Here is a 27,966-nt window from a genome sequence, read left to right on the forward strand (position 1 = left end):
AATTTCTGCAGTGCAGAGAGCTGTGTAATAAATCAATAAATCAATAAATCGGGTCATATTATAATGCTTTCTTAACAAAATGTCTTCTGACCTGTTGTTTTACAATATATATATTGAGTGAAGATGGACCAAATAATCTAGCTACTTAACATTGAGATAGACATCATGCGCATGTCCTGTTGCGATATATTAGATGCATTATGTATTGACCTGTATTTGTGCTCAAGAGCAAATGACTGTCTAAGGAGGAACCCATGTGTAAAAAGGCAACAAAAACACATTGGAACGAAGTGTGAGTTACCAAACTGAACAAACACATCTCCAAGCATAAACGAGCACAATAACACTGAAAACCCAATTGTGTACAGCTCTGAAAAAGGGGCTTGTCGAAAAAACTATCCAACTGTGTGAGAGGATACATCGTTTTGTCTTGGTCTCATCACCAGCAACAAATGTACAAACGAACAAACAAACAGTAGATAATCATCGTCTGGCTGTACAATCTATACACGGCGCCCTCTAGAGGCCAGTTTCTCTTCCTGCACGTCCTGAGAATAACGCTCAGTCTCGACATTGAGAACGCAACAACGTTCTAAGAACGTTCCTCCAATATTGTCCAGCAAGTGTTTCCTGGGTTCGTCCAGCATTCCTCATGCCTCTGTGTAAGATTTCTGTGCACTGAGTTTTTCTTTTTTTAGTTTGACTCCATCCACCAGCTCAAAGTTGTAGTTCTCCAGAGCGGAGAGGTTCCTGTTTGTAGTGTGAGCGCATGCGCAGTAGAACAGCACCCCACACACGGCACCCAGCAGGACTCCCACGGCGCTCATCACGATGATGGTGATCAGGATGGGGTCTAAACTCTTCAGCATTGAGCCGCGTCCAAAACTCCACAGGGTGTTGTCCGTCCCCTCACAGTTCACTATTGAGAGAGAAAGACAGACAGAAACAGAGAGATTGTGAGACCTGCATAAGCAAGCTCAATTATATTATATAAGAGATCAAACACAGTCATATACTGGACATTATAGCAAAATAACCCTTTAAAAATATCTCATCATCCTTAAAACATGATACATTTAATTGAGAAGGAAAGTATAAAATACATATTGAATTAAGTATTAAATGAAATATTTTAAACGTCATTAGCAATTTTTTCTTGTTTAAAATATATATGAGTAAAACAAATTTTACGGTTATGCTTAAAACAAGAAACCTTTGCCATTAGGTTTAATATCTCATACAATTTTGCTTATCAAGTAAATAATAAATTATTTTTAAAAGTTGCAAATAAAGCAGATTATTGGAGTTTGTTGTACAAGGAAATACTATTTCAGTTTAAAAGGAAAAAAATCATGTTTAATTGTGTAACTTGCCACTTCTTTGTAATTGTTTGTGAAATTTACTGTCTGAGAAAAAAATCTGAGTAAAATTTTCTACACCAATTTTTTAAAAGTGTATTTTAAAATATTTTCACTTTAAAATAAGACAAAAATACAAATGACAATTTACAGAGCTGTGCAATAAACCATTAAATTAGGTCTTATTATAATGTTTTCCCAATAAAATGTGGGTCTTACCGATCTCATCAATTTCATCTTCATCACCTTCTGTATTATCTGGGTCTGAAATGCAAACGCACACTAATCAAGGAGATGAACTCCTTTCAAATTTCATTCATATTCCTTGTAGAGATATTTTTAACATATAAATGTTAAAAAGGTGTGATTTATCTCAGAGCTGATTGGTTTGGTTCAAGAGTGAGAACGATATTATAGAAAAAGCCTATGGAAAAAAATGAATACATCTGGAATTAAAGCAATAGTTCACCCAAAAATGACAATTCTTTTATCATTTATTCTCCTTATGTCATTCCAAACCTGTATGACTTTCTTCCTTTTGCAGAACGTAAAAGAAGATATTTTTGAAGAATGTCGGGAACCAAACAGCTTTGGTTCCTATTGAGTTTCATTAAACTCGGTTTGATTACCAACATCCTTCAAAATATCTTATGTTCCGCAGAAGAAAGAAATGCATACAGGTTTGGAACAGCATGAATTTTTATTTTTGGATAGACTGTCCCTTTAAGATCAATAAAAAAGTGGGTGGTCACTGGTGTGGCCATGTGATCGTGGCTGGATTATTACTATCATTCAATTTTTAATATAAGGGATGCAGATGTTTGATGATGCATATTAATGAAGGTTTTTGGCTGGTGAGAGAATCTGCTAATAAACAAACTGAAAGAAAGAAGGAGGGGCTAAAATAAAGGGGCGTGGTCAAACATACCCTTGCACTCTTCAGGATCCACTTCATCCAGTATCTTTATATCATCCAGTGAGATGTAACCAGACTCTGTAGGATCCACTTGAGCCTCGAGGATCACCTATCATGCACATACACAAAAAGAGTTAGTATCATGTTGGAATCAGGATGTTCGGCTCATAAAGTGGCCATCAGTACCTGATAAGGAGTGTCCGCACTGGGAATCAGAACTCTTCCTTCCCTCCATCTGCTTTTCATCTGGCCATTCACAGAGCGGATCAGAAGCTCACTGTCCTCTCTCTCCTCCTCCGCCACCTCTAATCGCTCTATCTTCTGCTTGATGTTCAGAGTTCCCGTGTGTTTCTCAGTGAAGTGGTACCAGAAAGACATGCACAGGTCTGAGTCCGGGGCTGTGACCGGCAAACTGGCCAGTCTCGCCACCCTTCCTTTTCTCGCCAGTTCTTCATCTGTCTCTGTTTCTGTCTTTCTCTCAATCTCTATCCTCGCGTTTGTGTTAGAAGCTGCGTAAATGAAGTTGTGAGGCATCCCTGAAACAGAAGGGAGGAGCTTTAGCATCACTTCAGCATTTTATCTCAATATGCTGCCCTATACTTTAAAATCAAATTAGTTTTGAGATAAACAAGTGCATTTAGGAATTTATAAATCTAAATCTAAGAGTCAATTATTCTTACTTGTGTGGTCCAGATTAGGCAGTTTGTGATCAGTGTGTTTGCTGTTGTTATTTATATGCCATTCAGCTCCTTCACCTCCATCTTGACTCCATCCACAGTAGGAGGGGTTATCAGCCCAGCCAAAGTCACAGGCAAACCAGATATATGCTAAACAGGAGCACAAACAAAGCTAAATCAACTTTACAGTCCTTCGTACCGAATTTACTTTCCATTCAAACCAACTAAAGATGTTCAAGTAAGCTACAGTTAATACAGTATGCTACTGAACACCCTCTATCCTTTTTGGACTGCTGGTAGCTTATTAGTCAAAGCTCTTGGCAGGTATTCAAAAGGTTGAAGGTTCAAACCACAAAGGGGAGTGAAGTGCAATAAGCAAGCCTGTATCTGCCAACAGATACTGCAGCGAAATCTGCTAAATCACCAATATCCAGTGGCCAATTGCACAGCACTGTATCTAGATATCACATTCTCCAATGACTCCAGTAAATCTCATGATCTAGGTAGTTTTTAGGAGCTTTTCACATCCAATGTGTTTCTGTGTTGTTGTTTCATAAACATCTAAGCATCCTTAAAACAAGACACATTTAACTGAGAAGCAAAATTCAGAGATTTCAGAAAATATATCTTGAATTGAGAATTGAATTCAATATGGTTCTCATGCCATTAGCAATATTTTTTTGTTCTAAGTATAAATCTGTAAAACAAAATCTATTGTTATAAGTTAATGCTTAAAACAAGAAAAACAAGTAAACCGCATGAGGCGGTTTTTAGAAACCATAAACTTTTCGCAACTGATGTGTTTCTGTGCTGTTGATGTTTTAAGTGTTTTATTGTGAAGGAATTTTCTTGCTATGCATGCATTTATGCTGTTTTGTTATTATTTAGGCATCGTGAAGGTGACAGTCAGAAGTAACAGACTCTGCAATGTTTGAATTTTTCCTCCATCTTGACTCCATCCACAGTAGGAGGGGTTATCAGCCCAGCCAAAGTCACAGGCAAACCAGATATATGCTAAACAGGAGCACAAACAAAGCTAAATCAACTTTACAGTCCTTCGTACCGAATTTACTTTCCATTCAAACCAACTAACAGCACAGTTGCACAGCACTGTATCTAGATATCACATTCTCCAATGACTCCAGTAAATCTCATGATCTAGGTAGTTTTTAGGAGCTTTTCACATCCAATGTGTTTCTGTGTTGTTGTTTCATAAACATCTAAGCATCCTTAAAACAAGACACATTTAACTGAGAAGCAAAATTCAGAGATTTCAGAAAATATATCTTGAATTGAGAATTGAATTCAATATGGTTCTCATGCCATTAGCAATATTTTTTTGTTCTAAGTATAAATCTGTAAAACAAAATCTATTGTTATAAGTTAATGCTTAAAACAAGAAAAACAAGTAAACCGCATGAGGCGGTTTTTAGAAACCATAAACTTTTCGCAACTGATGTGTTTCTGTGCTGTTGATGTTTTAAGTGTTTTATTGTGAAGGAATTTTCTTGCTATGCATGCATTTATGCTGTTTTGTTATTATTTAGGCATCGTGAAGGTGACAGTCAGAAGTAACAGACTCTGCAATGTTTGAATTTTTGCATAAGGCTTTTACAAAGTTAAACAGCTGGAGATTATAGCATGTAATTATGCAGCACAACACTTGGTGGCAGTAGAGATTTTCTTTGCTCTCAAAATGGAAACCCCAAAGAGAGACTGAGGATATTGTTCCTCATTTCTGTCAGGCTAATAGGGATGGGCGATACCACTTATTTTGTTTTCGATACGATACCGATATTTTTCAAGGCAGTATCGTCGATATCGATACCGATTCGATACTTCTGAACTAAACTTTTAAATTATGAAATTTATTAAATTATTAAATTACTAAGAGTAAAATGGGTAATGATAAGTACTTTGTTTAAATCACATTTTAACATTCAATACGCCTTAATTGCAGCTTATTAGTTTATATTTCAAATACGTTTTTTGTTTACACATGATTCAAATCTATAAATACAGTTGAACTATGGTCACTTTAGTAAAACCATGGTTCATTTTCATAAGGGACTGCCAGTGACAGGCTGTTAATGAGTAATGATAAGTACTTTGTTTAAATCGCATTTTAACATTCAATACGCCTTAATTGCAGCTTATTAGTTTATATTTTTGTTTACACATAGTTCAAATACGTTTTTTGTTTACACATGATTCAAATCTATAAATACAGTTGAACTATGGTCACTTTAGTAAAACCATGGTTCATTTTCATAAGGGACTGCCAGTGACAGGCTGTTACATGCATAAAATGCAACCTTTTTATTCTGACAGTGTATGATTTCTATTAACATTACAGAATAGAACATGATCAATATTATCTTTCAACGTTCAATTTAAATAACTGTAATTGCACAAACTATTTAGGCAACAATTTCAGTTTGTTTATTGTGAAATAACTCAAACACATTTCTTTTCTCTTTCCTCTGATAAGCATTGTTCAGGGCTGCCGTTCCCAAAAGCTTTAATGCTTTCTTATGAAACTTTTGGGAAACGCAGCCCTGTTTGAATGTACTGTCAGAAGTGAGTGAACGCTCTCTGTGATGGATTGGTTCTGTCATGCAACATTTGCGTGTTCAGATGAGCAGGAAAATAGTTATATCCTATACAATTACTCGCTAACAAAGGTTATTCGTCCAATTCAATGCATATTGTACGCATTCTTTTTCAATTTTTTTGTTGAATTAACAAAATCACTGGTAAATAAAACACACCTTAGTATCGATATTTTTTGTTTGAGTATCGATATATCGATACTTTGGATCGATACGCCCATCCCTACAGGCTAATCAAGTACATGTATGCTTCCCGTAATGTGATTATGTAGGAATTACATTCAGCCATTAAAGAGAGTACCCATTGAGGGTGGACCACTTTTTTTTTTAAGACAACAGCAACACTCCAAATTGTTATTGCCACTACAGATAATTGTCTATTTTGTGTGTGTAGTTTCTCACCAGGTACTGCTTCCATCTCCATAAATGGCTCTGCCACTGCAGTTTCTAAGGAAAACAAAATGCACAAAGTGCTATAGAGTTAATGAAATACAGACTAGTTAAATTCCATTTGCATGTTCTGCATGTTTATATTTGGTTCATGTTGAGTCACACTGTGTCATTCACATTCGCAAAAATAACATACTCTGGGTGGCCTTATAATCATGTTAAGATGAAATGTCTGTGTATAAGATTCATTTAATCATATACAGTGAAAGAGTAAGAAAAGATACATTACAGCTCAAACTGACGTTTATTGACACATATGTATATCTGGCTAATGAGAGCTCTGTGATGTGGATTTGTTTTAAAGAGGTTTCATATGTTTGTGCAGGTTTTGAGGATGGTTTTGCTTGAGGATATTTGCTGCGTTTCTCAGAGGTGAGAAAGTGTTTTAAGGAGCATGTTTGCAGAGAGCGACAAAAGGCCGGAAAAGAAAGGTTAAGCAGAAAGCCCTTATATGGAGATGATTTAGGTGTGATTTATGCAAATGACTAACCTCGGACATACATCTGCTCATTTAGAATACTCCAAAATTCATTAAAATTAAAATGAGGTTAAGAACAAATCATGTGCCTACACACGTGTTGTGAATTAGCTGGAAATGTTTAGTGAGAAGTGCATATGTGCGTATAAATACAAACTATTCCACACAATTATTAGTGAATGAGACCCATTATCTTCATTCTGCAGTGTGTTGAAATGATAAACGTGTATTTGTGTGTTTGTGTAATCTGATAGGTCACAGTTTAAGACGCTGTTTGTGTGTAACCTATGGGTCGTAGCGTGCTGCTGTTTTGCTAAGCGTATGTAACCTGCTGGGTCATAGTTGGTCTGTGCTTCACTGTGTGGGTGTTTGTATTTGTAACCTTTTGGGTCATAGTCTGTCTCTGTGTGGATGTTTGTGTATGTGAGGTTTTGCTTTCTTTGTGGGGACTTAAATGTCCCACAGAGATAGTAAAACCTGAAATTACCAACATTGTTGGGACCTCCCAACAGTCCCTATTATGAAAACAGCATAATAAAGTGAGTAAATAATGTCATAATTAAAATCTAAAAATACCATAAGGTTTCTCTAAGGAGATGAGGTAGTGTTATGGTTTAATCAACATAATTAGCTCATAGATGTCAATGATGTGAATGCATGTGTGTGTGTCTAACCTGTTGTGTCATAGTCTGTCACTGCTTCGCTGCGGCAGTTACCCTCATCATCACAATTCTCCACTGTTGTTGGAATAATGGTGGTTGTTGGAATATTCCCTGGAGCACTGGTGACGGTAGCTACTGCAGTTTCCATGGTGGTGGTGAGGGGAAGAGGCGTTGTGGGCTCTGAAAAGAGATCAAGGATGTTTAGACAGGCAAGTTATTTAAAGTAAAGGAAGCTTTCACAAATTATACACCATTTCAACAATCTTGTTCATTTGGAATAGGACGAGATTCCTCTAAGCTCTGTGATTGGTTGGTTTGGTTGTCACTCACCTTGCAGGTCACATCCTAAAACCTCCAGCCTTAACCCCATGCCTTCAGGAGAGCCACGGTCAGGGTAGATACTTACCAACCGTTGGTGTGGGCGCTAATATAATTATAGTTATCATTATAGATATAATTCTTTGTGTGAACAGGCTTTTACACATGCAATACCTTCACTTTGTTGCTGTTCTCCTCTAGTATGTGGCTCCAGTCCGTTCCATTTGTACTGTATGTAACTCTGAAGCGTCTGATGAAAATATTCACGTCTCTGTATTTCCCTCCTTGCAGGATGAGACCCGATACCATCCGCTGGGCCCCCAGATCCAGCTCCAGTGACTGGTTCTTTCCGACATTCTGCTGGTGAGCAACCACCCAGCCCGTTCGGCCGGTTAGGAGCCGGGCCTGCTCTGGGAGCCAGCCCCTCTCTGCCGACGGCCACACTGTGATCTGAGAATCCGAAATCTGACCCGAAACCATCCCTAGCATACTGGAGCATGGAGCATCTGAGAGAAGGAGAGAAAATATGAGCTATTCTAATGAAAGGAGCACCAATATTCTGAACCACAGGAAAGAGACATAGAGGCTACTTCTACCTGTCAGAAATGGTGAGAATTTATTAAAATAAACACACACACATGCAGATGGGACCTCTTGATGTCAGTATTAGGTGTCAGTGAATAGAGAGGGGAGTCATTCTCTAATGATAACACACGAAGTGAGCGAATCTGGGGGAATTGAAAATGACTCAGTGCTGCAAACCACAGCAACACCTGCTGAGATTTCTTAGTGATGTCAAGGCTGAATCTCACTACAAAAAACCTCTGCTATGAGTGTGTGTGTGTGTTTGTGTGTGAGATGAGATACCTGATATTTTACATCCGTACACCTCGAAACGCATGCAGATGCCTTGTTCCCAGGACAGAGGTCGAATACGTAGGTAACGAGTCAGGGTGGGTTTGGGCAGCCTAGCACGTACCTCATCTGTGGGATTTTGGTTTCCATGAAACACCTGAGAAAAAGAAAAATGACACATGTATCATATTCCTCCCTCTTTTCCACTGTTTTTCCTTACCAGTGTTCAACTTTAAAATTGTTTTATTGGCATGACTGTTTTACACACATTGTTGTCAAATAATCTACACAAATAACAAAAAGATAACTGTAAAAAATTTAAGTAATACTAATAAGAGTGTTAACAATAAAAAAATAAAAAAATAAAAAAATTATATATTCTGAGCCTGCTGATGGAAACACTCCAGATGAGTTAAGCACATCTATTGAACACATTTCTGAAGATGCACTACAAAGAGCCTCTATTATGTACCATTCCAAACACTTCACAAAACATAATGTGTTTTCGTGACATTATATTGGGTTAAATAAGATAATTCAGATTTGTTTGTTTGTTTTGCAACGTGAGTGTATAAAGCCTGTATCTATTTTTGTGGGTCTCTTTTTTTCCCCCTATTTCTTGGTACATGTGTTTACTGTATGTACTTAGTGGTGTGTTAAATTGTTTAAAGTGTTTATATATATATGTGACCCTGGACCACAAAACCAGTCATAAGGGTCAATTTTTTGAAATTGAGATTTATACATCATCTGGAAGCTGAATAAATAAGCTTTCCATTGATGTATGATTTGTTAGGATAGGAAAATATTTGGCAGATATACAACTATTTGAAAATCTGGAATCTGAGGGTGCAAAAAAATTTAATATTGAGAAAATCATCTTTAAAGTTGACCAAATGAAGTTCTTAGCAATGCATATTACTAATAAAAAATTAAGTTTTGACATATTTACAGTAGGAAATTTACAAAATATCTTCATGGAACATGATCTTTACTTAATATCCTAATGACTTTTGGCATAAAAGAAAAATCTATAATTTTGACCCATACAATGTATCTTTGGCTATTGCTACAAATATACCCCAGCGACTTAAGACTGGTTTTGTGGTCCAGGGTCACATATACGAATACAAAGTCTCCTATGCTCATGAAGGCTGCATTTATTTAATCAAAAATTCAGATCAGATCATCTGATTTCATTTCTGTTGATTTGATGCTCAAGAAAATTTTCTCATATTGTTAATGAAAACAGCTGTGCTGTATTTTTTGGACAACCCATGATATTTATTTTAATTTAGATTTATTTGAAATAAAATATTCTTTACTTCAATTTTACTTTACTTTTGATCAATTTAATGCATCCTTGCTGAATTAAAAGTATTAATGTCTTGACAGACTGAGACCATACTTTTGACAGAAGTGTACGTAAAATTAAAGATAAAATCAAGCACTTTGTAATAAAAATGCAATACATTAATAATCAAAACAAAAAATAAGAAAGAAAAGAAAAGAAAAGAAAAGAAATGCTCACCATATGTTTGGTTTTGTCTTTCAGGATAATCCAGTCCTCTCCGTTTGAGCTCACAAAGATCTTGTATGTTTTGACGTAGTATGCTTTCTTCGTTTCCTTTGAAATGGCTCCTTGTGTTCCAATGGCTGTCACATACCGCAGGAAACCCAAGTCCACCTGCGAGAGACAGACAGAGATCGTAAAAGAGGGCTGTTACTCTCTGGTGAGTGTTTTTGTGTGTGCGGTAATGTGTTGTTTTGGACATCTTCACTGTGTGTTGGGGCAGTTGTCATGTAACTGCTAGTTAATCACCCTCAGATGCACTGCACTGATTCACTGTCAGATCGTTAGTATGATCTATGATGTGTTCACTGCATAGCAGCAGTGCAGTGCAGTGTCTTGTCAGGGGGGCTAAAAGCTTAACATGATTTACCAAAGTAGGACATGTTCCTGGATCAATGTCCTTGTTCCTCATGGAACAACATTGCTAAAATCCCAACCGACTAGGACTTTAGGCTCAAGACTGGGATTCTCTCTACTTTTGGAGGATATTTTAGGGTTAAAGCTATGACAGAGTGTTAGAAAGGTTGTTCTAGTACAAACAATTTTGAATTTTGATCCAGGAACATGTGCTACTTGGGAAAAACATGTTGAGTCAGATTCCACACATGCACACTAAGCAAAACACAGCACAAGCTATGTGAATATGGTTCAATTACAGCCAATAAACTGCTGGAAGAAAAACATGAACCAATAATAAAAAATAAGGTTCCCACTGTAAAACTATCACTTCAGCTCTACAACTTGAACAAATTAACACAGTTTATCAAATGTATATAATTTGACCAGATTTGGCAGCCACTTGTTCATATTAACTCCTTCATTACTTAATCTCATTTTATTTTAGCACAAAAAGTTTAGGTCAGGTAATACTAGCTACTGTGTGACCAAAGAGGTATTTATAATCTCATTCCAAGTGTGTGAAACCTAACCTTCGTCCCTTATGTCTATATTTACACAAACAAAGTCCTCGGTCATAATCTGAATCACTTACAACAATAACTGGCCAATGAAGCTAAATGCACCAATTTTCAAAGCATCATCTATCATGGTCTTATATTGTTTCAGGTTCCGAGAATCTCCATTTCCTTCCCTCCTCAAGTATTACAAGAAGTCTGATCCAAGGGTTTGGAGACCTCCAATAACCTTACAATGACCACATAACACGAAAACGTGGTCAAAGATCCAGGTCAGAATGACAAATCATGTTGTCGTGGAGCAATTCCTGCATGAAATCTAGCATGTCAGTTATTGTCTGTCTCTCGAGTGTGTGCGTGACTCTTGAGATAAATTAAACTCAAATGACGCAACAGAAGTGTGCATAAATAGCTTATTGAGAGAGTTTGGCTCAATACAAGCATTCCTGGCACAAAAGTTCCCATCGCTCTCCCACTGCTTTCCACCCAAGTCTCAGTGAGCAGATGCACCAAAACCGCACTGCTGCCATTCTCTTTCCCTCTCTCTGAACTGGAAGGTATTATGAGGCTAATTGCTTTTCAATATTGTGTTGTATCAGAAGCGGCCGAGCTGCCAACTTGAGCCAGCCACCGCTAACAAGATCAACAAGTGTTAACAACCTTTAACGAGGGAACAATGGCAGGACAGAAGCAGTGCTCCTCAAATGCCAGGATCTAAAGACAAACATGGACACTTTTTAGAAAACAGGATATTGGTGGGGGTGAGAGAGAGAAATAGGGAATTTAAACAGGAAAGGGAAGAGGCATAAGGAATGAGGAAGATGCTACTCTACTGACCCTCATGCCGCTTTGCTTTCTTGGGATAGTTTCCAGGCTGAGGCCAAAAGACAAGACATAGAGTGATTCAAAAGTGCCCCGGGACAAGGATCACTTGTTCAAAGGCAGGAATATGAAGAATTTGGACAGGGAAGACAGATAGTTTGAGAGAGGAAAGGAGGAGGCCATCTAAGTGAAAATGGAGCAGCCATCTCTGAAAAACGCTTTGACATTGCCTGCCAGATTGTTTGCCTCAATTCACACATTCGTTGTGCTTATCACCAATAGGGCGATGACTCCAACAACAATTTACCATTCTTAAGAGACCCGGCAGAGTGGTAAGGTTAAAGTGTAGTTTACCAAAACATAACAGTTCAGCCTTTTCATTCCAGTGTTAACTTTTTCAGTTAAATGCCAAATAAAAACAATGTCTAGGTTTCCTTTCCTTACAATTAAAGTGTACTAAAATGTACCATAAATGTACTTTAAAATGTACTACAAATGTAGTTTATATTCATTATATGTGCTATTTTTATATCAGTAAGATTGTATGAAAATCTATACTTTGATTCAACATTAACTTGATCAAAAATGACGGTAATTTGTAATGCTACAAAAGATATAGATTTTAAATAAATTCTGTTCTTTGGAACTTTCTATTCATTAAGGAATCCTGAATAAATGTAAATGTTAATAAATGTTTCCACAAGAATGTTATGCAGCACTGCTTTCAATGTTGAAATTGAAAATAATAAGAAATGTTTCTTAAGCACCAAACCAGCATATAAGAATGATTTCTGAAGGATCACGTGACACTGAAGACTGGAGTAATGATGCTGAAAATTCAGCTTTGCATCACATGAATAAATTATATTTTAAAACAAGTTATTTTAAATTGTAACAATATTTTACAATATTACTATTTTTACTGCATTTTTGATCTTGAAAAATCTTACTGACCTCAAACTTTTGAAGTGTATATGTATACAAAGTTATGTGTTGCTATGAAGTAAACAATGGGTAGAAATTTTCACCATTGTACTGGTGATGAAGCCACCTGGATGAGCAGCAAAAAACACATCCAGACTAAATTCCACATAAAAAATGATATCTTTAACATCTTTCTATTTGCATATCAGATTTTAAGGAGTTAAGTTTCTTATTACTTAATTATATTGTTAAATATCATGCCCCAATATCCTTAATGGTTAAAATATTACTCTCATTCTCAGAGGAAAGCAGTGACCTTTCACTAGTTCACTAGTTCAACTCACTCCTGCTGCTAAAAAGAAATCTGTGCTAGAACCTCATGATCAGATTTGGAGGAATGACCTCTTTCTCTCTCTCTGTCTGTGTCAGAATGAAATGTGTTGTCCAGATGTGCGTCTGTTTTCCCAGTAACGTCAGAAATGCTGGCCTACTGTCAGCGCAAGCACTGTCTACGGTTGCTCCATAAATGTCCTCTTTCAGAGAGGAAACCCTTCCTGCGTGTACTGCTGTGAGAATGACAACACGCCAATCAAATTCCTTGTAGAAACAAAGAGCCATGAAAACCCTTTCCTTTTGTGTATGCATGAGTGTGTTTGACAAGTGGTATTGCAGATTTTACTTTCATCACATAAATGTCTACAGATTAGATAATAAATCAAAGATACAGTATATGATATTAAATACAAAAGAACAATTTGTAAATATAAATTCATACATTTTTATTATTGATACCAGGTCAGAAATAAAATATTAGGCTACTAATAATTATTATTCAGCAAGGACGCACTAAATGGATCAAAAGTTACAATAAAGACGTTTCTATTTCAAATAAGTGTGGTTCTTTTGAACTTTCAGCAAAGAAATAAAAAAAAAAATGCATCACAGTTTCCACAAAAATACTGTTTTCAACATTGATAAGGATAGGAAATGGATCATGTGACACTGAAGACTGGAGTAATGATGCTGAAAATTCAGCTTTGTATCAAGAAAAGGAAAATGACCAGTGCCAAACTTCTGAACAGTAATGTATATATACAGTATATATATATATATTCCGTTTTTATTTAATAATACATTTTGATTAACATTTAATACTGACTTTGATTTAATTTCCAATTTGTAAATGTAGTGGACATGGAGGTTCGAGTGTTGCCTGCGATGTTCTATCCCATCTCTCTGTCTGTCTTATAATTTCATGATACTGTGTACTGTCCAATACAAAGCCCAAAATAAACAGCAAGTGTGTACTATCATTTTTAGGTGCACTATCCCTTTAAATGTGAAGTAAATTCTTTAAGGCCAAACACAAGCACCTACTCATGACTGTCAAGCACTGTTTTCCCCCTTATATAACTTCAGTTATTTTTAAATATTTTGTCTATGTACACATCCGAGTATGTATGTGTGACTTCAAAAGCGGAAATTATGTCTTGTCTGTTAAGATGAAACAGTGTTTCCCTATAAAATTAGAGAATGTGTGTGTGTGTGTGTGTGTTTGTATGTACCTGTATCCACTCCCGAACAGAATCATCTGATGGCGTCCAGCCATTTTCAGGGAAGTTCAGCCTGGAGCGCAGTGGAGACCAGCTGGGATTATACTGTGATGATGCAGTTATCCTGTCTTCTGTGATCTCACCACTTTCCATCCCTAAAGGAGACATACACTCACCTACACACACACACACACATACAAATATATTGTGAGTAGTGTCATGTTTTTGAAGTAATAAACAGCACACATGGCGCGTTCATAAAATTTGAACTGACTTTTAAAGACATTTGAAGTGGTCTCCACTATTTGACAGACTCATAAATCATGCTTTTGAGTTCTTTTGAACTTTCAGCAAAGAAATCTAAAAAAAAATGCATCACAGTTTCCACAAAAATACTGTTTTCAACATTGATAAGGATAGGAAATGGATCATGTGACACTGAAGAATGGAGTAATGATGCTGAAAATTCAGCTTTGTATCAAGAAAAGGAAAATGACCAGTGCCAAACTTCTGAACAGTAATGTATATATACAGTATATATATATATATTCCGTTTTTATTTAATAATACATTTTGATTAACATTTAATACTGACTTTGATTTAATTTCCAATTTGTAAATGTAGTGGACATGGAGGTTCGAGTGTTGCCTGCGATGTTCTATCCCATCTCTCTGTCTGTCTTATAATTTCATGATACTGTGTACTGTCCAATACAAAGCCCAAAATAAACAGCAAGTGTGTACTATCATTTTTAGGTGCACTATCCCTTTAAATGTGAAGTAAATTCTTTAAGGCCAAACACAAGCACCTACTCATGACTGTCAAGCACTGTTTTCCCCCTTATATAACTTCAGTTATTTTTAAATATTTTGTCTATGTACACATCCGAGTATGTATGTGTGACTTCAAAAGCGGAAATTATGTCTTGTCTGTTAAGATGAAACAGTGTTTCCCTATAAAATTAGAGAATGTGTGTGTGTGTGTGTTTGTATGTACCTGTATCCACTCCCGAACAGAATCATCTGATGGCGTCCAGCCATTTTCAGGGAAGTTCAGCCTGGAGCGCAGTGGAGACCAGCTGGGATTATACTGTGATGATGCAGTTATCCTGTCTTCTGTGATCTCACCACTTTCCATCCCTAAAGGAGACAAAAAATGCATCACAGTTTCCACAAAAATACTGTTTTCAACATTGATAAGGATAGGAAATGGATCATGTGACACTGAAGAATGGAGTAATGATGCTGAAAATTCAGCTTTGTATCAAGAAAATGAAAATTACCAGTGCCAAACTTCTGAACAGTAGTGTATATATACAGTATATATATATATTCAGTTTTTATTTAATAATACATTTTGATTAACATTTAATACTGACTTTGATTTAATTTCCAATTTGTAAATGTAGTGGACATGGAGGTTCGAGTGTTGCCTGTGATGTTCTATCCCATCTCTCTGTCTGTCTTATAATTTCATGATACTGTGTACTGTCCAATACAAAGCCCAAAATAAACAGCAAGTGTGTACTATCATTTTTAGGTGCACTATCCCTTTAAATGTGAAGTAAATTCTTTAAGGCCAAACACAAGCACCTACTCATGACTGTCAAGCACTGTTTTCCCCCTTATATAACTTCAGTTATTTTTAAATATTTTGTCTATGTACACATCCGAGTATGTATGTGTGACTTCAAAAGCGGAAATGATGTCTTGTCTGTTAAGATGAAACAGTGTTTCCCTATAAAATTAGAGAATGTGTGTGTGTGTGTGTGTGTTTGTATGTACCTGTATCCACTCCCGAACTATGTCTTGTCTGTTAAGATGAAACAGTGTTTCCCTATAAAATTAGAGAATGTGTGTGTGTGTGTGTTTGTATGTACCTGTATCCACTCCCGAACAGAATCATCTGATGGCGTCCAGCCATTTTCAGGGAAGTTCAGCCTGGAGCGCAGTGGAGACCAGCTGGGATTATACTGTGATGATGCAGTTATCCTGTCTTCTGTGATCTCACCACTTTCCATCCCTAAAGGAGACATACACTCACCTACACACACACACACATACAAATATATTGTGAGTAGTGTCATGTTTTTGAAGTAATAAACAGCACACATGGCGCGTTCATAAAATTTGAACTGACTTTTAAAGACATTTGAAGTGGTCTCCACTATTTGACAGACTCATAAATCATGCTTTTGATGAATCTGATACTGTCAGAAGGTTTGGGTTTAGTAAATATCATTTCTTTGGTAAATATCAGTGTCTGTCTATGTGAGTGTGCATGTGTGAGAAACAAAGAGTCAGATCTGCTCTCTTCTCACCACAGGAAGTTAATATTAGTCTTTCATGTTTTGCCACAGATGTAGTGACCCGTGTGACCCTTGTGCCCTGTGTGGCAGGGATGATGAAGATGAATTATAAACGGACAGCCTCACTGCACTTTATTACACTGAACTGAAAGTACACACACACAGCTTTGTGAAGGGAATTCGAGCTGGGTTCAGGTCTCAACGGATCATGGGTGTTACTTCAGTGCCATCAAGCACATTATTGGCACATTATTGCTAACAGTCTCAGTTAGTGTGTGATTCTCTGAAAACTTGATAGATGGGTTTAATAAAAGCCCCAGTCTGAGTGATCTGAGAGTGCAGAAATATCAACAGCAGTTCTCTTTTCATTCTCATATTCACATATGTAAATCAAGTAACATGCACTTCAATTTCAGGAAAGCTGTCATAAAATTCAAAAAACCTTGTCACTTGATTTTTTTTTTAATTACACAATTCTATCCTACCATGAAAAATGTAATCATAAAAAATGTCATGTTATCACAACATGGCAACATAATAAACATAATTTAACAGTAATGTAAACTTCTGGCAACATTTCCCACAGTTTTTTGAAGTGAGCTAAAGATGATTTTCCTTTTAATTGACATCTTGCACTGCCAGACCTGGAGGAAGACCAGATGCTTGACAAACCAGCTGTGGAGTCTAAAGATGAAGATAACTCTGGTCTGCGTTTCCCAAAAGCATTGTAAGTGTAAATAGATTGTAGAAACCATTGCCACCAATTTTCTCTGTGATCAATTTAGGCTTATGATGCTTTTGGGAAACGCAGCCCTGGGCGTTATATTTGACAACTGATTGTAGAAAACCTTTTCTTATTGACTGAGAAAAATGAAAGAATGACTATTTTGATATGTACTTGATGCAAATTATGATTTATTCATCAAATCAACAGATAAGAAAATGTGATGCAGAAGATTAGTAAAAACAACTGAACAACTATTATGTGATTCTTCAAATAACATATGCATTAATTAGAAATTATTGAATAAAATGAACTGATTAATTCAATCTTGGACAGTGGACAATGAGATCTATAGTTCATGTCCAAGATTTTTTAGCTCCAATTTCAGCTTAGTTTTCTCTAATTCCAGTTTTTGTATTTCTAATTGCAGTTTGACTTTTTCCAGTGTCAATACTTCATACTGTTTTTCCAAAACATGGTTCATGGTTATCTTGCTTGGAGGGTCTTTCTTTGTCTCAGATTCCGAGCCACTTGTTTCAGAAGTCACCTGAATGCTGGAGGAACCTTTAATGAGGAAATTAGCAACATTAGTGGGGGATAGGAACAGTTATCAAGTTCAAGTTAGCAATATGAGTTACAACTCGTTTTAAGTTTGTAAGCATAAGTTTTACCTTCACTTTCCTGTGCTGCTTGGTTCTGGCACATCTTATTCTTGAGTGACTAAAATAAACAAAAGAGAGAAGAATGTTACTTAGCTATCAGTTAAATGATAAAAAAATTCCAAAACCACTGAATAGTGTTACAAAGTAGGCAAAACAAAACAAGCAAACAAATATATCACTTTCTGAGCTACCAAACACTAGCAAAAATGTTGCTACTCACGAGAATGTCCAAGTGGAGCTGACGTGACGGATTTTGAGGCAATGTATCTTCTGTAGCTGCTGGTAACATCCTGTCCGTAACTATGGAGATTCGCCACCAAATATATTTCAATAATCATTTACATTGTCTTCTTTAATTTAGGTTGGTCCGCCTCCATTTGCTATATTTTTCACTTGCACCATGTTTTTAGAACGTTTCTGCACATCTCGTCATTGTGTAACGTTATTGTGGTCCTTGTGTTTTTTCTTATTTGCATTACAATCACTTAATTTGTTCATTAAATTCAAATCAAATATAAAAATTGTATGCAGGATATTTTTGAATTTGTATATAATATGCAAATGTTTAGTAAAGAGAAACTGTGATGACCGTCTGTTTTCGGGCACTTTATTTAAAGTTGTTTAGTCTCTTACTTTTCCCACAATGCAATACAAATCTTGAAACTGCAAAAACATCTCTTTCACTCTTGTGACATCACAGTCATCAAGCCTGCATCTACTGTCTAATATTGGACTCGAGCTAATTCACAATGCATACGGTTTGTTATTTCACTTGCAAATACTGTTAAGTCACAGCAGAGGTCACTTATATAGAGAAGCCTTAAAAGCACAGTATCAAAAGCAGCGTTATTATGAGAGAGGTGGGAAAAATAGTCTAAGACAAGACAGACAAACATAAGACATTGACAAATTATGAAATATATGTACAAAATGGACACTTTTAAGTAGTCTCACACTAACCTTGGTGCGGCTGAGGTGGGTCTGAGCTGGTTCGGATGCTGTAATTGGCTGAAAAGCCTTCCTTGGTGATAGCGTTGTCTGTGTGGATGCTGAGAGAGAGAATGCCGGTGTATGAGATCACACGACCTGGCTGTCTGGAACCACAGTATCGACCAATATGAGGCCCCACTGAGAGAGAGATGAGTTTGAGCAATTTAGTGCACAATTCAATCACAAATTCAACCTTTCATCATGCAGAACATATCTAATAACCAAAAGATCCATAATGTTTGTGATTTGTGTGTGTCTTTGGTTGTTCTGTTCATCTAACAAGCCTTTCCTCTAGTTCTAAGACTTTACAAATTTCCCACTTCTCTCAGCATGAAGTCTTAAAGTCAGCACTGTTTTTTTAACCCTCAAGTTCCTCTGTTTTTTTTGTCTATACCTGTAGGATATCCGTCCCATATCTCCAGATAGTCAAATCTGCAGACGGCCCCTACAGGTGCGGTTGTGTCCGGTTCCATATCGAAACTCTGGAAGTCCAAAACTATCTCTGCCATCTTGGGTGCAAAGATGACGAAGGTGCACTCCAGGTTGTTTGGATACTTATCAGGGAACCCAGGGGTTTGAATCACTCCGTTCGGCTCGGTGAAGTTTCTGGAACATTCCGTACCTGCACAGAATGTAAACCAACAAGTTGCATAATGTTAATGCACAATATATGTCAAAGAATATAGTAACCTGCATACACAAATAGCATTTTAAAACATTAAAAGAGAATCAATAGTTTGATTAAAAGACCATCATTTTGTGTTAGTGTGTGTGCATGTGCAATGTAAGATCTTTGACTGTGTGTGTGTTTTCTGATACCTGTGCGGTGTATTTCATAGCGGATGCTGAATCCGGCTCCAGCGCTTTCATAGTCGGAGGTGAATTTGATGAGTAAGGAGTTTCCATTAGAGATAATCGGAGATGGAGCAATTTTGCCACAGAACCTCCCATGAGAGAAAGTGTTCTCATCCAAACCATCAAACACCTGTACAAAATCATACCTACACACAAACACACACATGAAATTATTGTGTTAATGTGTTCTGTAATACATTTAACAGTGAGTTACCAGTGTTCAGTTCAGTACAGTTGTGGCTAATAATATAATATAATATAATAAACTTATAACAAGAAATTCACAAGAAATAAAAAAAAAAAACAGCAAGAAACATACTGAATTAAATGGGAAATTTTGAAATAGAAAGACTGAAACAGTATTTTCTAGTAAAACGTACTCTAAGAATCTGTTTTATTTACTTAGAAACATGTATTTTTTACAGTGTTACACATAATGTCTTATAATGAAATTTATACTCAGTTGAATGTTCTTATTAATCATTGTAATCCACTGTTATAATGTACTATATATATATATATATATATATATATATATATATATATATATATATATACTATATATACAGTATATATGTGTGCCTACTGCACTAGCCTCTGCTAAAAAGAAAAATCTTTAAAATTGTACAGCACTTTCACTCTTCTTGTCCTGTTATTGTCACTTGCACTGCTTGTCGCATGTTTAGTGTAGCTTTCTCTGTCACTCTCAGCTTTGCAGATACTGTATATGTTAAATTTATGTTAAATTATTGGATGTTGCATCACATATTTGTATTATTAATGTGTCCTTCTATAATTTATTGAAGGTTTTCTTCTGTACATGATTCAGTAGTTTATTTATTTAATTAAATTTTATTAACATTATTTAATATCGAAAATTATTCGAAAATTAATCGAAAATTAATTAAATACAGATTTTTTTTTGTAGTAAATCAAAGAGGTCAGTAATTTTCTCCTTGTTTCTAATGAACTGAATGAGAGTTCAGTGCTGCAGTGTTTTATCTGATAAGCGCGAGAGAAAAACAGTGATTACAACAGACTCGCCTACTTTCTACAGAGACAGAAGCACAATGTCTGTGATTTTGGATTGAAAAATATCCTGCTATTGAGCAAGACACACAGGAGGATGTGAAAGCTGCTGATATAGTGACTTATTGAGAGCAAAATAAACCAACAATGAAACTGTCAAGAACCACGGTTCTGTTCTGCAGGTTTGCAGCAGATTCAGTCCCTACAGAAATGAGAATGCATGAAAAAGAGGGGAAAATGATAAAGTGGGAGTGTCTGATTATGTTTTACAATAAAACCCTGAAAGATAGGGGCAGAAAATAATAAGAAATAAATCAGAACTCATAACAATAGATCATAACATTAAACCATTCAAATCTTGACAATAGAATGGAAAATATCCTGCTATTGAGCAAGACACACAGGAGGATGTGAAAGCTGCTGATATAGTGACTTATTGAGAGCAAAATAAACCAACAATGAAACTGTCAAGAACCACGGTTCTGTTCTACAGGTTTGCAGCAGATTCAGTCCCTACAGAAATGAGAATGCATGAAAAAGAGGGGAAAATGATAAAGTGGGAGTGTCTGATTATGTTTTACAATAAAACCCTGAAAGATAGGGGCAGAAAATAATAAGAAATAAATCAGAACTCATAACAATAGATCATAACATTAAACCATTCAAATCTTGACAATAGAATGGTGACTGCTGCTTGGGTGTTGTGGCTGATAAATAGGTGGATGCTAGTTGAAAGTGTGAAAGAGTGTTTTTTTTAGCTCGTTACTATGTGGTTGCCGGGGTGTTTAGAGTGGTTTTTAAACATGTGTTTGCTAGGATGGTATCATTCAGATCCACAGCATAAATAGTGCAAAGTTACACGCCAAAGTTTAATACCTGAGAGTTAGCAGTTCAAATCTCTATGAGTAACAGTAATAGTGATGCTTGCCTTTGCAATAATGTGTGTGTGACAGCGAGTGTGTTCCGGAGGGCTGTTAAGAAGGCGTAGAGAGAGAAAGAGAGAGTCATTAATGATTAATATGTGCAGAATTATTAAAGCATTCCCACACAACAAAGCCATTAATGATGAACATTATTTCTACTCTGTAAGTGTGTGTGTGTAGCGGGACTGAGAGGGATCAATCATGAATGCTGGAGTAAACTACTCGTGTTTTCTCTCCTGGAACACACATCATAAAACGACACGCTAAACTGAAATGGAAAACTGCATTTCTGTCTCTAAGTGGTATATGACGGTTATAGATTATGTGTGATCCACAGCATAAATAGTGCAAAGTTACACGCCAAAGTTTAATACCTAAGAGTTAGCAGTTCAAATCTCTATGAGTAACAGTAATAGTGATGCTTGCCTTTGCAATAATGTGTGTGTGACAGCGAGTGTGTTCCGGAGGGCTGTTAAGAAGGCGTAGAGAGAGAAAGAGAGTGTCATTAATGATTAATATGTGCAGAATTATTAAAGCATTCCCACACAACAAAGCCATTAATGATGAACATTATTTCTACTCTGTAAGTGTGTGTGTGTAGCGGGACTGAGAGGGATCAATCCTCATGAATGCTGGAGTAAACTACTCGTGTTTTCTCTCCTGGAACACACATCATAAAACGACAAGCTAAACTGAAATGGAAAACTGCATTTCTGTCTCTAAGTGGTATATGACGGTTATAGATTATGTGTGTGTGCTGTGGCACAGAAACATATGTGACTGATTTCACACTAATTACATTACTGTCTGAGGCCAGTGTAGCGGGACTGAGAGGGATCAATCATGAATGCTGGAGTAAACTACTCGTGTTTTCTCTCCTGGAACACACATCATAAAACGACACGCTAAACTGAAATGGAAAACTGCATTTCTGTCTCTAAGTGGTATATGACGGTTATAGATTATGTGTGTGTGCTGTGGCACAGAAACATATGTGACTGATTTCACACTAATTACATTACTGTCTGAGGCCAGAGGCATTTGCAGGACCGACATATCCAACGACTCCTCAGATAAGACAAGAATGCACTAGAAACACACACACACTGGCTCTAAGACGCTAGATAAAATGAGTACCCAACTACTACTGTAAACAAATCAGGCAGGTTGAGCTAAGTATATCCAACGACTCCTCAGATAAGACAAGAATGCACTAGAAACACACACTGGCTCTAAGACGCTAGATAAAATGAGTACCCAACTACTACTGTAAACAAATCAGGCAGGTTGAGCTAAGTATAACAGCAAGACCAAAATATTTGATTTCTCAGCATGGGTGTGCTCCTGTCAATTTGGTCCTTTTCAGTTAACATGGTGCTTTATTGTTCAGCTTTTGTGTCCAGAGAGAACCTATGAAGCTATTTCAATGAGAGCTTAAGAGCAATGTTCTGCTGCATTCATGCCATGTTGGAATTACCATAATTACAAGATGACAACTTGGAGATTCTACTTGGAGCTGTTCTCATCCTCGGGCTCAGATATAATTTGTTTCCATGGCAACGTTCATAACGCCAAAATTGATCCATGTGCAGCTTTGTTGTTGATGACAGCAAAATAATTAAGCACTACTTTAATTCACCATTATAAGAATAAAGAAAGTGTACCAGGTAGCATTGGCTATAATAAAATGGCATATCAAATATGAATATGAATATGTAGTGCTATCTATCTACATTTAACAGCAGAAGCCGCTAGCATTTTTGTCATCACAACCATCAAGTCTGAATTACAACTTGTAATTAAAAGTTCAATGAAGATGTGAATGGTTTCCACCAGTTAGAAGCTCGTGCAGCATCTGAAAGCTGTAACCAGCTCTGCTCTGTTATATAATATGTTGAAATAAAAGGCTGTTAGATTGTCCGATGTGTTTGTTCTCTGCAGTGCGGTGCAGGAAGGAATGAATACCGTGTTCGCGGTGGTCTCCTGGGCTTTTCCGCAGGGTTCGTTTAATAATGTTCACCATAAACTCTGCAAGTTTTGCCACAGCTAAAAAACTGATGGCAGACCAAGAACAACACAGCAGCATCTGGTCCAAGTTAAAGTGAATTTCTGATTAACCTTCCTGTTCTGAGACGCACATTCATGCTAGTCCGTCCGAAACACACCAGACATTCCACAGCATGCATTGGCAGTCACACGCTTATGTTGGAATCTGACATTATGAGGCAGGACATTTAAGCTCAGTGAACGTTTCTGAATGGATGGGAAAGTTCTGGAACTCCTTGGAATTCTGGGAGAAAATAAAGTAACACCAGTGCTGAGTTACTGTTTCACACCAAGCTCAGGGTGTGAACGGTTGTTTTGAATAGTCTTGACTAATTATCCATCTGTATATCTGTCCAAATTGCAGTCAGATACGAGTGTGTATATCTACGGCAGTTTTTGTATTTCTTGTGAAACATGGAACCTTTTCAAAGATCTTTGTTATGAGTTTGATAAACATCTGCGGCTGGAATCCTGTACATTTAAATTCAGAGCAAACACATCAAGTGTGATTGAAAATGTGGTTTATTTATGACATGCTACATAATTAGTCGCTTAAACCCAACACCAAACTTGATGACCTTCAGAGTTTGTTATGAATGATTTCGACTGATGATTCAGACTGACTCATCATTGAAGACTTCAGATTCTTGTCTTTTCAGTTCTGCTTTTTTGGTCTTTTTTTAAATTAGAGATGGTTTTTAACTAAAAGTAAGCTTAGTGTGGATATATAGTGGACCATATACTGTATACTGCCTGTTAATTGTGATCTCATTAAATATTTAAATTTGCAGCAAGCGTCCAATAAGCATCTATGAAATAAAACATGGTTATTTTGAATTTATTAAATTCTGTGTAAATTTTATTTAATCACCCTCATTTCGCTCCAAACCTGTATGACTTTCTTCTGTGCAATTTAGAAAAATGTCTCAATATTTTTGTCAAAACAATGAAATTCAGTGGTCCAATGTTGTTTTGGATGCCAATGACTTGGATTGTGTGGACAAAAATAGTTAAAAATTCTCCACTAAAGAAAATCGTACAGGTTTGAAATGACATGTGGGTAAGTAAATAGTGATAAGGTTGCCATTTTTGGGTGAACTACCTCTTTAAACTTTTGAAGCCTGATCAAATAATCAGTGAAGAAGGCGGGTATACATTCCGGTTCAGTTGTCACACTGGATACAGAACATTTTTGAGTGGATATAAAAGAAGTTGAGTGCATTGCGGCACACATATTTACACCAATGTGCTCTGATTGTTTACTGCACAGTTTGGAAAAAAAGATGTAGGTCAATCTAATACAGTAAATCTGCATACAGTTTGCATATATGTATAATATACCTACTGCACACTTCTAGTATATGGTAGCATACCATTCTAAACATACCCTTCTTTTACATCTCTATCTCCCTCATGCACACACAAACTAAAGAAGATGGACTGAAAGAGAAAATGGATATAAAGGGATGGTCATGGTCTGTCTGTTGCTCTTTCATGCCCCCTCAGGGGCCCACAGCAGGACATTCAGCATAAGGGACTTTTCACTGGTCTCCTGGCACTGAAATCCAACCCAATAGTAAAGCCAAGTCTGTGTGACTGACAGCTGCTGATTTACGCCCCCATTTACTGTTTAAAATGACAGAGAGACTCATCAAATCCATCTCATTTATGAGATTCAGTCTTCACAAAGCCTTGCGAGTCTTTGCATACTGATGCTGTTAACTAAACCACTGAAATGAGCCGCAAGGCAATAACAAGCTCTGCCTCCAACCTCACTATCATTTAATGTCATTGTCTGTCAGCCTCCTCGTTAAGAAAACAATCAGCTTAATTACTCATGTGATGCTGGAAGCCTCATCAAACTGATGAAAATGAAACCATAAACAGCGTTCTATGCGCCCTTTCACATTTTTCTGTTTTGACTCCTCGCATTCTTGAGATTTCCTCTTGGGAAAACCATCCCCCTTTTTTTCCTTGGAAAAAACACCCCTCTGAGTGATAAATGCAGATCCATTATCACAGCCCAGGACGTTTGTTTTTAAACAGATCTAGTTCAACTCCTCCTAAATTTAGATCCATAAATTAAAATGTTTCATTTTCAACCAACAGGTGGCACACCTCAAGATCTGAGCGCCAAACTGATCTACTTTGAAAGCAGGTAGATGTTTTGTGATACCAGAGACAGTATAAGTAGAACGGAAACCACTTGTAGAAAATAAACTGGAGAATACGGCGAACATATTGGTTTTCTTAAAGAAAATCAATAGCCTAATCTGGTTTTACCCCATTCAAGTCAATAGAAGCTGTACATACATGCTTAGAAAATAGCTTACAAACAGACTCATTCCAGAAAGGACTTTGGTGACATTTATCATTTCTGACACCCTGGTTTCCTACAGGACAGAAATGTTGTTTAGACATACTTGCATTCCCGGCTTTCCAGATCAAAATGTGGATTGAAGTTGATGAGGATCTTCTGCTGTGGATCAGGTGCCTGGATCAGCCAGCTGCACTGCTGGTTCACGGGGTATCCAGACGGGTAACCGGGAGAGGTCACATACCCGGCGCTGGTGATTGTAATTTTCCCACCGCATGGACTTTCTAAAAACCAGAGTGGCACATTTATCACTTTAACAACTGAAACTCAGGGTGTCATACTTAGATATCAGTCATAGTTCTGCACATTACATGCATCTCATACTAGTAGCCTACATATAAATGGTGACAAACTGCGTAAACGTAACATGACACCCTAATGTCACACACAGCGCGCTCTTATCTTACACGCTGTTCGACAGAGTATCGATCAGATCAGATCAGATCAGATCAGAGGATCGATTATGCGCCTGGAAATCGATCAATGTATCTGAGCTGAACGCAACAGGCCGTGGACTAACTGTCACTGTATATGGGTGTGCAGACGTGGTGGGCAGATATGCCACTGCGTCTGGGTGTTTTAGTCTGATAACACACACCCAACTCTCGCAAACACACACATACTCATACGGAGCATCTCTGGTCTAAGCGCTGTCAAAATATAAATCGAGTAATATTTGATTTACACAAATTATCTAACTAATAAATAAAAATGAAAATACAATAATACTATGTCGGTATACACAAAAAACGAAAAGATTTAAATAATAGGCCTACACAAATTAAGCAAATACAGAAATAAGAAATACACTGTAAAATCATGCGCCATGAGGTAATGTTTAAATTAATTGGTTTTTATTCAAATAAATAACATTATTAATATCTCTAAATCAAAATTTTAAGGATCAGATCAAATAGCTGCTTATGGTAACAAACTGTACATTTTCACTTTTTACAGTGTGGAAACAGTCCGGTGTGAATTTATACTCAAAGGAATAATTTATGTAGTGCGTAACGAATGATCTCTCCTTTCATCAGATACGGTTTCTACCTGTTTACCTTCTGAAACAGCAGCCCTACAGGTGAGCATCGATAACAAACGACAGTAATAACCATAACAGAGCTCTCCTGTGCGCAGAGGAACCGTGCCGTGCCGACACCACAATAACCGACTCACCCGTTAGAGCGTGAGCCACGGTCAATCCCGTTAGAGTCACACAGAGCAAACGCCAGTACATCCTCAAAGAAATCTGTTCACTTATATCCTCAGGATTTCGTGTATTAATTATTTTTGAATCCACGCGGTAGTTCGGAAGCTGGAGAGAGATCCTGTCACTCAGATCAGGGAACCGCTGTCTCCTCTTCCATAAAGCGAAGAAGAAAACGCACAGCCCTGGAAAGCGGGAGATTCTTGCACAGTCAGTCAGCGCTGTGAAATGTAATAATCCAAGTCTGGAGAGGCTTGTCAGCGCGTCCTCGGCTCGTTGGCAGCGGGCTGTGGGCGCTTCTGCGGGCGTGCGCTCGGGTCACTCCCTTAAATGACTGATTTCCGTTTTCTCTGTCGCGCGTAGACGCCGGGCACTGGTGGGTATATTTAGCAGGTTCTCTCTGGTGTGAAGGTGTCAGCATCCGATCTGAAGACTGCGGGTGTCAAAACTCTGGCAGCACTGGTTGCTCTCGTTCCTCCTCCTTGAGAGAGAATGGGCAGGACTGGAAACGAGCAAACCCTCTAACCCCTTCCAGGCAGAGACGCGCGGTCTCTCTGCCAACCAGACACGGAGACAGTGAGCCAAACCAAAGAGACTTTGCGCTCCTCTGCGTGGGAGCGCAGTGCTCAAACAAGATGTCCCTTCAAAGCAGGGTGCGAATTATGAGGGGTTCTGGGGGAGTTGGCACCCCTAACCAGGACCCCCTAAAAAGAAATCAAAACAAAAGACTGA

General features: G+C 37.3%; 1 protein-coding gene across 1 annotated transcript; it reads right to left on the reverse strand.

Annotated features, from left to right (window-relative positions):
* Nucleotides 1–27,774, reverse strand: nrp1b (neuropilin 1b). Its single transcript, XM_071582331.1, is given in 17 exon segments — nt 1–919; nt 1,578–1,622; nt 2,287–2,383; nt 2,461–2,810; nt 2,955–3,101; nt 5,966–6,010; nt 7,166–7,333; nt 7,484–7,570; nt 7,603–7,977; nt 8,339–8,483; nt 9,858–10,013; nt 15,993–16,156; nt 18,768–18,935; nt 19,192–19,419; nt 19,617–19,798; nt 26,074–26,251; nt 27,204–27,774. Coding segments are annotated over 17 exon segments (2,865 nt in total). The 5' UTR covers nt 27,265–27,774; the 3' UTR covers nt 1–650.
* Between the last annotated feature and the right edge of the window lie 192 nt (nt 27,775–27,966).

This window comes from Sinocyclocheilus grahami, unplaced genomic scaffold (genome assembly GCF_001515645.1).
Source record: "Sinocyclocheilus grahami isolate Dianchi unplaced genomic scaffold, SAMN03320097.WGS_v1.1 scaffold890.1, whole genome shotgun sequence".
Lineage (NCBI taxonomy): Eukaryota > Metazoa > Chordata > Actinopteri > Cypriniformes > Cyprinidae > Sinocyclocheilus > Sinocyclocheilus grahami.